Source organism: Arvicola amphibius, chromosome 10 (assembly GCF_903992535.2).
Source record: "Arvicola amphibius chromosome 10, mArvAmp1.2, whole genome shotgun sequence".
NCBI classification, from domain to species: domain Eukaryota; kingdom Metazoa; phylum Chordata; class Mammalia; order Rodentia; family Cricetidae; genus Arvicola; species Arvicola amphibius.
Window position 1 is genome coordinate 60,067,031 of NC_052056.1, and position 12,824 is coordinate 60,079,854.

A 12,824-nucleotide genomic window follows, 5' to 3' on the forward strand; every position below is an offset into this window, starting at 1 on the left:
AGAAGATTTTAAAATTATTGTTTTAGCCCAAGCTGACCTCAAGTTTGTGGCAACCCTCCTGCCTTAGTTTCCTGAATGCTGAGATTGTAGGTACCCAGCATGCAGTATTTTAAATAAATAAAGCCAAATGCACTCTCCTGGACCCGTGTGGTTATTTTGTTTCTGGGTTTTATAATGATTGGTGTTTCCAAATTTTTTTTAAAAAAAAAATAATTTATGTGTTTAAGCCCTGGAGACTCTTCACTGTAAAAAAAAAAAAAAATACCCCCAAAAATCCTTAATGACTACAGTCCATAAACATGGGAGTGTGTGTGTGTGTATGTGTGTGAGAGAGAGACAGAGACAGAGAGAGCGACAGAGACAGAGAGACAGAGACAGACACAGACAGACAGACAGAGATAGAGACAGAGTATGTAATTTTGGGCCTAGATTTCAAAACCTAGGCTTCCAAACTGGCCCCCAGGTAGTCACACCTGGTCTGCTATGATGGAGGAAACGGGACGAGGGGAGAGCCAGCACCTGAGGTGCCACAAGGCACTCTGCTGTCCTGAGGTTCTGAGTCAGAGCCTAAAGAGCTGCCTAGAGCTTGAAAGGTTCACCGCTCCCTTAACTAAAGAGTCTCCGAACCCCTCCAGCTCTAAAAACCTAACTGCAGGCCAAGTGGTGGTGGCGCACACCTCTAACTCCAGCATTAAGGAGGGAGAGGCAGGTGGATCTCTGTAAACCAGCCTGGCCTACAGTGAGTTTCAGTAACAGGCTCCAAAGCTACACGGAAACCCTGTCTCAAAAACAAAACAAATAAGCTGACAGCTGGACAGTTTCAACTGTGCCATGCATCTACCTGGACCAGGCCATCACAAAGCCCCACCACCAGGCATGACCATCTTCCCTCAATCCTTCCCATACCGCCTTACACTCTGCCAAAGGCCAGGACAGAACCAGCCTGTCTCAGGACTCCCTGACAGACTGCAAGGACACGGAACGGCACTCGGACCACACTGAGACTCTTCTTAGCACCGCCCGTCTCACCTGCACGGTGACTGTCCCTCTTTCCCAGACCCAGCGGCCGCGGTAGCGCTGATGTGCTCAGTGGTCTTGGAGACACAGACCTCTGCCAGTACGTCAGACCTGTCACTGTCTCCGAAGACCTCGCCCCACAGATCCAGCAGCTGAGGCAATACTAGGCACGGCACATTACAGAACTTTTAGATGGGAGACAAGTAGGGTGGCCTTAAGAAATGGACCATCTTTCTGACATGGTCCAAACAGAGCTTTAGCTAATTTCTTCCTGGTAGACTAACAAAGGGACAGAGTGTTAAAACCCCTAGGCCTGAGATCTCTGCTAGCCCGAGCTCCTTATTTAAGTTCTGCACAGATAACTGTCTAAAGAGAAAAAAGCAAAGCCACAGAGACCAGAGGCTGGTCTGAGCTCTATGACCTTCCAGGTGTGAAAACAATACAAGTCAAGAAAAATGTCCCAATAGCTACCTCTCTGTGAATAAAGATACATCAAATTATAAAGCCTTTCAAATTTTATTTTTGGTTATGTGTGTGTGTGTGTGTGTGTGTGTGTGTGTGTGTGTATGCACGCGCATGCGCGGGAGTGGGGTGGGGGAGGAGCTGGGGATATCTACATGTGAGAACACATTTCAACATAGTTCAGATCTCCAGAACTCAGACACTCTGCAAGAAGACTTAATATGTTCCTAGCCTCTAAGTCATCTCTGGAAACCAATTAGAAACCCTCACGAAAGAAACTCATGATGGAGAAGGTCTTCTTCACAGCGGCTGGATGTCTGTCTCAGGAGCTTCAGATCACGGAGACCTCATACCCAGTCCTCTGCCAAATGCTGGGCACATCCCATTCCAAAGTGAGTGAGTCGCCCAGTGCCCACCCCTCTCTTAAGGATGAGGAGTCAAAGACCCACACGACTCAAGTCACCCAAGAACTTTGAGTTGATCTCATCCCCTGATGTCTGGGCTCAAGTTCAGTGTTCTTTGTATCCACGGCCATGCTGAATTCTACAGCAGGAAAATGAATGAGCTCAGATTCCATGCTTCTAAACACAGTGATGTTCTGGAGCCCCAAATGCAAAGATCTTCCCACCACTCATCCAACTTGAAGGACAAATGCCTTCTTGATATGGACAGAAGGTAGAGAGAGGTACAAACCACTAAGGAATGAGGAGAGGACTCATCCCAACACAGAAAGAGGTTCCCTCTAGTTCAAGGTGGACTTCCAGTGGCCATGGCTACACAGCTACTCACTGTTCTAGGGCATGAACAAGCACCACATAAACAAGGACTCCACATGGAAACACCTGATCAAAGTCTCCTAAGGACTCCCAAAGGGCCTCTGCTACAGGCCAGTGACCAATAATGCTAACATAACAGAAACGGGAACCCACATCCTCCTTGATAGCTTTACACAGCACTAATGATCAAAGAAAGGCTTGGGAGGCGTTCCCAACCCGAACTTGCAAGTCACCATACCAGGCTCTCCTCCCTCCGTCACCTGCCACTCAGAGGTCACTTTGAGTGCTGTCATGCTGCAACAGAAATCCCTGTTTCTGTGACTCCCTGCACGGTTCACTAATCAAATCCCCTTCCCAGCAGTCAAGGCCAGGGCTCGGGGGAGCTCCACCAGGCTGGCGTCAAGGCCGGAGTGCACAGGCCCTTCTGTCTGTGCTGGGCCATCTCTGCACTATGTCAAATCACTCCTACTCATGTGGTGACGAGAGATGTGGTGGTCGTTTGTAGGAAGAAGGGCACTGTTTCTGGAACAGTGAGGGAGACTGAGAAACCGCAGCCCTGGAAAAGAACACAGGCCCTAGTGGGTCCAAGCGCTGGGTTGAAAAGGGAAGAAGTGCAAAGACCAGCAGGTGAGAACGCTGGAGGGGAGCTGGGCCCAGGGGAGTTGGCTGCTCTCTGAGGCTGGCCTTGCTCACTGGATAGAGCAGGGCCAGAGCCTCTGACCAGCGCAAGCAAGCTGCACTCCACCTTGGCAGGCCGTCCTGCACTGGGGGCGGGGTGGTGGTAAATAATGACAAACCAGAATGTGTGGTGTATGCCAGAAACTCACTGCGGCTGGGGGTGGGGGAGCGGGGTGGGGAAATCGCTGTGCCAGCTTTCAAACGGCTCATTTAATTCAGTGCACAAATATTTATGAGGCGTCCACAGTGGACCGAGATGACTATGATCACTCAGCCCAGCACAGAGAGATTCTTTCAATGAATGTACATTTCAATGTGAGTTGGCCAAAGACTGTTTTTGGAGTTTTTTTGTTTGCTTGTTTGTTTGTTTTTATCTTTGTTTTCTTTTCTGTGTCTGCGTGTGTTTCATTTCTTTTCTAGCTAAAAATAAATAAATAAGTAAATAAGTAAAATAAAGATACTGGCTTCTCTACCTTTCCTACCACCATCATGTCCCAGCATGTTCGTTCCTCTTGCCCTACCTGTCTCCCTTATATTCTGACCTCTTTCCTATCCTATCCACTCCTTCATTCTTCCTTTCCACACCCACCAAGGCCAAGGGCACCTCCCCCAGCTGGGGCCACACTTCTGGTCCACGCAAATCCCTTCAAAACCACTGTGGCAGCCTTGCCTGGCTTGGTGCTTCTCCTTCTGGAATTCCCAGCATCCTGGTACTGTCCAGGATCACAGCATCTCACTGCATCTTCACAGTCACACCTTAGCGACCTACCCACGTTCCCCAGACCTGAGTGCAAGCTTTGCCTACCTCTGTCCTTGGTATCCTCCCTAACCTGCCTCCTGGGACCATGGCCTCCTCAGCCTGGCCTCCTGCAGGCTACACTGGCATGCCCACTTAGGGCACAGATCACTAGGTCACCCAACTCCTTCTCCCTTGGGTCCTGGCACGCAGCTACACCCTCTCCTCATTCTCAGCGTAGCTGGGTGTAGTGGTGTGAGTTTTAGACAATGAAATGTAAGTGGAGAGAATGTGAGCTGCCCCAGTCTGCTACCACAGTGTCCGCTTTCATTTTTGGCTAGGTTGTTGAATTTACTGAGGGAAGAGCACAGTTTCCAGTTAAAGGGATGGATGTGGGGCAGTGGTGGCGCACGCCTTTAGTCCCAGTGGAAGGCAGAGGCAGGCGGATCTGTGAGTTCAAGGCTAGCCTAGTCTACAGAGTGAGTTTCAGGACAGCCAGGGCTACACAGAGCAACCCTGTCCCAAAACCTAAAAACATTGCAGATAAGAAACTAATGGCATTTGCTGCTGTGTCCTTGCCGGGCAGGACAAAGAATGAAAGTGTTCTAAGAGGCTCAGGGTCAGGTGGGCCAGAACAGGTTGAGGGAGTAGGCCATGACAACAGAGAAAGACAGAACGCAGCTTATATTCTACTCAGTAGAAAAGGGTCTGGAGAGCCTGGTGCTGAGGCAGAGAGAGTCAGGCTGAAGTCCCTCCACCCCCCACCACAACCACAGGAAGCAAACGCAAGAAGGGCAAGGCAAGCGGGCCATGCTGCAGAAGCAGGTAGAGAATCAGACACCATGGGCTGCCTCCAACTCAGTTCCTATGGAAGAATACAGTGGCAGAAAAAGTGGATGCAAAGGTGGGGTCCCCTGGCAGAGGGTCCCCGGGAGATGAGGCCAGTTGTGACCGAGGATGGACTCCGCACACACCTGCAATCCCAGCCTGCATAAGGCTAAGGAAGGAGGATCCTGAGTTCAAGCGCAGTCTGGGTTACAGATTAAGGTCCTGTCTGGAAAACAAATTAAAAAGCCACTCTGGCTAACTCTGGCTAGGACCCACTGAGGCTGTCCACTGGGTATCACATGCTCCTGGCAGAGAGACCTTGCTCCTCTGACAGCATCCCAGAATGGGGCCGAGAAGGCACAAGTTGTACTTACTCTGTCTTGCTAAGGCACAAGTTAGACCAAAACCATTCCCAGATTTTTCCAGCCTTAGCATCCCAAAGCACAATCGATGCTCCAGGGACAGCTCACCCCAGAGTTGGGAAGCTGCTCCAGTACAGCCAAGAATGAGGCTCTGTGCAAGCAGAGAGGGTACCCAGTGGGCTAGCCAGGTACCCTCTGTGTGGATTAGAGAAATGATGGGGTCACTAAGGATGATTTACTCACTGTTAGTATCATCAGGTCAGGCTTTTGGAAGTGTTATATAAGAAAGGAAGAAACAGAGTAAAAAAGAGACCCTGGCTCCCAGAACCCACTGCCCATTTTACCAGAATATGCTCATAGGTAACAACAGTCACTTACCAGATGACTCATTTAGCCATCTGGGAGGTTCAGTTAATTAGAAGCCCTCCTGGTCTGAACCTCATTACATTCAGCAAGGCTAGGCACTGGGTAATGTCTCCTTTATTCCATGTTTTAAGACATTAACAGTAGCCATGTGGGCCAGTGAAATACCTCACCTGAAAACCCCACTCAGGAGACAGAAGCAGATGCTGAATTTGAGGCCAGCCTGATCTATATCATAAGACACTATGTAAACAAACAAGCAAACACACCGACTATGGTGACACACCTGCAATCCTAAGGCTTAGGGGGTAGAAACAGGGACATCAGACCTTCAAAGTCATCCTAAGAGGCACAGCATGTTTGTTTAGCAAGCCTCTTTCATCAGCTATGAACTCCTGTCCCAGCCTCAGAAGGACACTGGGTATGATATGAATAAAACAAGAAAAGATTATTTAATTGGCAACAGGTAGAAAAACAGCCCAGTAAGAGGTGATAAGTATGGGAGAAAGGTCATAATACAGAGATCCTGGGAGACAAGGGCAATGAGCAAGTCAGGACCTGAACACGGCATGTAATAAAGAGCCATCCAACAAAATCCTTGAGCTGATACCCACTGAGCAACCGCTACTGGCGAGCACATTGTGAGCAATGAGCAGATTAAACCCATGCCCTCAGTGACTGGCGGAGGGAGTTCCCTTTCTCATATCAGATGGATAGATGAATGGGCAGGTGGGTAGGATGGACAGACGGACAGATAGGCCTACTGCAGAAACTTTTCATGAATAGACTGGCTTAAACTCAGCCTTAACAAGCAGAAGTAGTTAGCAAAGGGAAGAAGGGACAGCTGGAGGCCCCCGGGGAGAGGTGGCAGTGTGGGGCATTATGTGGGCTTTACCAAGTGACACTCAGAAGTCTCAGCAGTTCCGCTTGATGACAGAAGTGTCGAGGGTGGGCTAGGGACAGCAGTGAGCAGGAGGCAGGTACCTTAGAACCTGGATTTATCTTGAAGGTCACAGAGAACCAAAAACAGTTCCAGAGAAGGCTCATAACAAAGATACTACAAGCAGGAAATGGTTGGTTCCATATAGACTCCTTTATTGGAGTAACTTGTTCAGTTATATACTCCCTGCTGCACGGGGGTTGCTGAGTCCATGTGCTAAGAGGCACTGTCATCTGAGGTTGGGAAGCGAAGTGAGGCTGGTAAATGCTAGCCCAGACACACATGTGTGGCTCTGACGGAGTTGCTCTACCTCTCTGGGACTCAGAATATCATCAATAAAGCAAGTGCGTTATTACCTCCAGAAGCTACCCCCTACTCCTCCCGCACACCACATACCACACTGCACAGACTGAGCCAGCCCAAACTACAGGGCTGCTTTCTTTTACTCACAAGGGGAGAGTCTGTCTCCATGGTTCTAACAACAGTTTAGAAAAGTGATCTGGAAACTTCCTTTAAGACAAGAAGCTCAGCTGGGCGTGGCAGCACACATATGTAATCCTAGCATTCGGCAGGCAGAGGCAGGCGGGTCTCTGTGAGTTCGAGGCCAGCCTGGTCTACAGAGTGAGTTCCAAGTATTAATACTTTACAATGAGATTTATATGGTGCTTAATTCACGAAAAACATTGTTCGGAGCACATGTCCCTCATGAACCAAGATGTTAGTTAAAGTGTACTTTATGCCTCCCTGCTTCTACTGACATGCTTTGTGCCAAAGTGGCAGCAGTTCTGATACTAAATATATCCTGGTGTATATGATGTCATTTTCCTAGTGACTGAGTATCAGGTTTGTATTTGTAAGGCAGTAAATCCAGGAAGACAGGAAGGCAGGTAGGCAGGCAGTAAATTCAGGAAGGAAAGGAAGGAGGAAAACTGGTGTGGTGGTTTGAAGAGAAACAGCCTCCATAGGCTCAAATATTTGAATACTTGGTCATTAGGAAATGGTACTACTTGCGAGAGATTAGGAGGTATGGCCTCGTTGGGAGTAGGTGTGACCTTGCTAGAGAATGTGTGTTCCTGGGGGGTGGGCTTTGGGTTTCAAATGCTCAAGCCAGGCCCAATGGCTCTTTCTCTTCCTGCCAATCCAGATGTAGAACTCTCCGCTCCTCTCCAGCACGTCTGCCTGTGTGCACCATGCTTCCCTCCATGCTGATAATGGATTCAGTTTCTGATACTGTACACAAGACCAAGTTAAATGTTTTCTTTTCTAAGAGTTGCTGCAGTTGTGATGTCTCCTCACAGAAATAGAACACTCACTAAAACAACTGCCCTACTTAATATTTGCATTTCTTTATGATAATAATATATCTAGCATCACCCAAGCTATTTCTTCCTATGGGACTTTTAAAAAAAAAAGGAGCTAGGCATCACACTGTTGGGGATATTTGGTCACACTGTGAACCCTGAGTTTGCACTTGGATTAGTTAAATAAAATTGACCTTGGGTCAGGAGGCTGAGTTAGCAACTAGTTGACAGAAAGTATTCAGAGGGCACCTGAAAGAGATAGAGAGATGCACCAGAAGGAGTAGGGAGGGATCTGGAGTGGCACAATTTGTTTGTTTGGTGGACTGGAAGAATGGACCTTTTCAGAGAGATGTCAGTAAGGAGAGAAGGTTAGCTAGTTCTCTGAGCTAGCAGGTTTTCACTGCAGCCTTTGAATCTCAAGTCTCATTTATAATCAGAACAGAGATTTAGTGAAAGCTACCTTTAGCAGCAGCAGCAGCAGAGACAGTGCCTATGGGAAAAGAATTCATGCCAAGCTGTGGCCTCAGCAGCTGGGCTGCTGCCAGAGAAGCAGGCCTGTAACTGTGGAGTCACAACTGCTGGCTGAAGTAGCAGTAGATTAAGGCATGTGCCACTGTGCCAAAGATAAAACAAAATCACACCATATCTTTAATACCAGCACTTGAGAGGCAGAGGCAAAGAGATCTCTGTGAGTTCCAGGCCAGCCAGATATACATAGAGAATTCCAAGTCAGCCAGGGTTACATAGTGAGACTCTGTCTCAAAGAAGAAAAGAAAAAGGAAAATGACAGTCTTATTTTCATTTTGACTTTCTAAAATAAGATTTACTTTCTAATTTTAATTATGTATTATAAGTGTGTCTGTATGTGTGGGTATGTGTACACATAAGCATAGTTATTCTCAAAGTGCAGAAGAGGGTATCAGACTCTCTGAAGCTGGAGTTACAGGTGGTTGTGAGCTATCTCATATGGGTACGGGTACTGGGAACCAAATTTGGGTCCTCTGCAAAAGCAGTGTGTGTTCTTAACTGCTGGCTGAGCCATTTCTCAAGCCCTTGTTTTGCTTGTGACATAGGGTCTTGCTGTGTAGCCCATGTTGGCCTCTAACCTAAGGTCCTCCTAAGTGCTGAGATCTCAGGCATGCGCCATTGTGCCTGGCTCTATCTCTTTTAAATAAAATCATTCCATGGAGGCTAACTATCTCATAAGCATCAAATAGGCCATAACTAAAGATGTCAGTCATTCATGACATCTTGCACGCCATGACTTTCATAAGAACATGCCATGTAAAACTGCGGAACAGTGTTCTCTGAGGAAGATGAGTGTTTAGTAAGGACCCTACAACCTGACTAGAGCTTCATGATTAAGAAGAGCCTCGCTGCTTTAAGTCAAGAATCAAAGTTTTCCTGGGCAGTCTTGGGCCCTTTGATATCTATTTACCTATAGTATTCATCCAACTTTCAAACAAGCTTCTCACTAAGCATGGCAGACTCTGGGCTCCACCAACCCTAAAACTAATGCTGTAGCGTCAAAAGCCTTTGAAAGAGAGCTAGGGATACAGCTCAGTTGGCAGGGTGCTCACCCTACATGTACTAGGTCCTAGTTTCTACCCTCAGCACCACATCAGCCAAGGCGACTTAATAAGACTGTCTCAGAAAAACCTGGAGAGAGGAGGTGAGGGGATGAAGGTCTAATTCTGCAGTAGAACACTCAGGCAAACATCCAGAACAAGTCAGAGACCTGTGAGTGAGCCAGCATCCGTTCAGCTTCTGGTACACATTTGTGTGCTATGGTTTCCTGCCAGCCCACCACCTCCCTTTCTCCCTCCCCATCACACCTACCTCTTTGGAGCACCAGGCACATTTGGGGTGAATTAGAAGACACTCTTCACATGAGGTGGCACTTCCACTAGTGCAGATGTTGAGCCCTTCAAAGCAAGATAAGGATGCATTGATTAGTTCCTGGCATAAACATCACTGGCAGGGGCTGGAGGGAGGGCTGAGTGGTTAAGAGCACTTGCTGCTCTCCCAGAGAACCTGAGTTTAGTTCCCAGCTCCCGCATCAGGCAGCTCACAACCAACTCTAGGTCCAGTTCCGGGGAATCAGATACCCTCTCCTGGCCTTTTACACGCACGCACACACATGTGCTAGCAATAATAATTAATAATACATTAGTAATTAAGTCTTTAAGTTCCTGGGAGAGGGACAGGATGGGAGTCACTCCCTGAACAGGTGCGAGGCTACAGAGGACCCCAGTGCTAATTTCAGGTCAAGGTTCCTTTGCTGAGGCCAACACAGTCTCCGGAGTCGCTGACAAGCACGTGCCTTTAAGTTAGCAACTCCTACTTCTGCTGTGTCCACATGGGTGCCATCTCTTTTCCCTATAACTCAGGGCATTCTCCCCTTGACTGAAGGAAAAGGTCCTTTTACACTTAGAGTACCCCAAAATGGAGGAAAATTCGAGGGGTGGGATGAGAAGACTGGTCTCAGTTGTTAAAAATAAAAATCTGAAATCCAATTACTTGGGATACCATCTCATCAAAATCTGCAGCTACTCCATGTCAGCACACACCCCTTAGAGAAGAAACACAATGCTGGTTAAGATAAAGGAATCCACTGATTCAGCAAATCTACTAACAGGTCAAGGAAGAAAAACCTATGGGTGTCTGTTAGGCACTGAGAAAACACTGGGCGGAGTGGCTCATGCCTATAATCCTGGCAGGAGAGGCAGGAGGATCAGGAGCTGGACCAGCCTGAGCTACACAGGGAATTCCAGATTGGCTAAACTACATGGGGAGATTTTCAAAACTCACTTCACGTTTTGTTTTAATGTTGTGCATGCCTTTATCCCAGCATTCGGGAGGCAGAAGCAGGCATGTCTCAGTGAGTGCCACATCAGCCAGGGTTACAGAATGAATGAGACCTATTAAAGAAAGGGAGGGAGGGAGGGAGGGAGGGAAGAAAGGAGAGAGGAAGGGAGGGAGGGAAGGAAGGAGAGGGGCAGTGTTGATTCTGGGGCTATTGAGATGGCTCAGCAGAGGCGCAAGCACGAGAACCTAAGTTCAAATCCTCAGTACCTGCCAAAAAGCATGGCCTGCACACACAGCTGCAGCCCCAGCACTGCGGGGGCGGGGGGGGGGGGGGAGGCAGAAGAGAGTCACTGGGACTTGCTGACCACCAGCCTAGCTCAGGTTCAGTGAGAGACCCCGAGGAAAGTGACAGAGCAGGACACCCAACGTGTACATACACATACACAAAAATAAATTTTTAAAAATAAAGGACTTTGATGGGCGGCGGTGGCGCACGCCTTTAATCCCAGCACTTGGGAGGCAGAGGCAGGTGGATCTCTGAGTTTGAGGCCAGCCTGGTCTACAGAGCTCCAGGATACAGAGAAACCCTTTCTCGAAAAATTTAAAAAAAAAATAAAGGACTTTAAAAAATTAATCCAGCACACATTCCTGATTGTAAAAGAAAAGCTAGAAACTAAGATTAGAAGGAAACTGGAGCCAGACAAGCCTTCCCTCTCCCAGCCCACTTGTCTGGGGGAAAGGTCTCCACCGTGGCAGTGAGATTAAATCTGCTGATCTCTCTCCTCCCTCCTCTGCAGCACCAACAGCACAGGTGTCCTTGGCGGAGTAGACGGCTGTCTTTCCCTTCCTGTCAGAAACAGTGCTGACCGCCTCTGGCCAAGAACAGAGCTTGTGTGTGGCTCAAGCATTTTTCTCTGAATGAGAATGACCCAATTAGTCGCTAACAGACCAATGGGTCTACTGGTCACTATTCTGTAAAGGACAGAAGTGCACACTGGGTGGAGGATGAAGGTTCACGACTTTTTTGTTTGCTTTTGCTTACTTTTCTTTCTGGCCCCAGCTCCCAATCCTCTTGCCTCCGCCCCCAATGGCTATGATTACAAGAATGTATCAACACGCCTGATAACAGTTCAGTTCTTAAAGGAGGAAACTAAAACAAAGAAAATTAAACAGGCAATGGTAAAGAAATACAGGGAAAAGGCAAAGTGTTCCCGTGTTCCACTAAATATCATAAAAATAATTACATCTAGAGATCCACAAGATAGCTCAGGGGATAAAGTCACTTGCTGGACATGGTGACCTAAAATCAATCTCTGGAAGTCATGTACAGGTGGAATGAGAGAGTCAACCACAAAGTTATCCTCTGACCTATGCACGCACATTGCAGCAAACACACACAGAAACGCACACATACAAAAGTAAATAAAAAAATTGTAAATAATCAGTACAGTTCTATACACTAACAGCAAGCTATCTGGAAAAGAAATTTTAAAAAAAATGAACACAGTTGGGCGGTGGTGGCGCACGCCTTTAATCCCAGCACACAGGAGGCAGAGGCAGGCGGATCTCTGTGAGTTCAAGGCCAGCCTGGTCTACAAGAGCTAGTTCCAGGACAGGCTCTAAAGCTACAGAGAAACCCTGTCTCAAACCACCCCCCCCCAAAAAAAAAGAAAAAGAAAATGATCGCATACATAACAACATCAAAACACAAGTAAACAACTCAGAAATAAATTAATAACAAAGGGATTTCCAATTTAAGAAAGGGAGGAAGGAAGGAGGAAGGAAAGGGAAAGGAAGGGAAAGGGAACGGAAGGGAAAGGGAACGGAAGGGAATGGAAGGGAAGGGAAGGGGTCAGAGAGAAGGCTCAGAGCAATTAGAAGCACTGTTGCTCTTGAAGAGGCCATGGCAGCCTACAACCATCTGTAATTTTAGTCAGGAATCCAGTGCCTTCTTCTGATCTCTGCAGGAACAGGGCACACAAATGATACATGTACATACACAGAGCAAAGCAGTCACACACATTAAGTAGGCTTTAAAAAATTGAGTGACATTGGGCAGTGATCCCAGCATTTGGGAGTCAGAGGCAGCAGGTCTCTGAGTTCGAGGCCAGCCTTGTCTACAAGGCAAGTTCCAGAACAGCCAGGACTACACAGAGAAACCCTGTCTTGGGAGGGGAAAAAAAATGGAGTGACATGTGTTAGAGAATATTACTTTAACTAGGTAAAGATGCGTTACATTTGTTTATGATGCAGAATATTACTTTGTGTAAAGGTGTGTTACTTTTGTTTATGTTGCATTTGCTTAATTATGTAAAGATGTGTTGCATTTGTTTCACCTTGCCTGCCTAAGGCACCTGATTGGTCTAATAAAGAGCTGAACTTCCAATAGCTAGGCAGAGAGAGGGATAGGTGGAGCTGGCCGGCAGAGAGAACAAATAGGAGAAACCTATGTTGAGAGGAAAGAGGAAAGGGAGGAGGAGGAGGAGGAGAGAAAAAAGGGAGACGCCCCAGGGCCAGAAATCAGGTAGCCACCAGGCAGTGAGAAGCAGTGAA

The 12,824-nt window shown here is 47.5% G+C and overlaps 1 protein-coding gene across 2 annotated transcripts in view; it reads right to left on the reverse strand.

The window, feature by feature from the left end:
• Itgb5 (integrin subunit beta 5) overlaps positions 1 to 12,824 on the reverse strand; it is a 109,558-nt gene that overhangs the window by 85,131 nt on the left and 11,603 nt on the right. For both annotated transcript variants that reach the window (XM_038345422.1, XM_038345421.1), the window contains exon 2: positions 9,303 to 9,388. In XM_038345422.1, the coding sequence (XP_038201350.1) occupies positions 9,303 to 9,388 (86 nt within the window). The remainder of the gene's footprint in view (positions 1 to 9,302; positions 9,389 to 12,824) is intronic.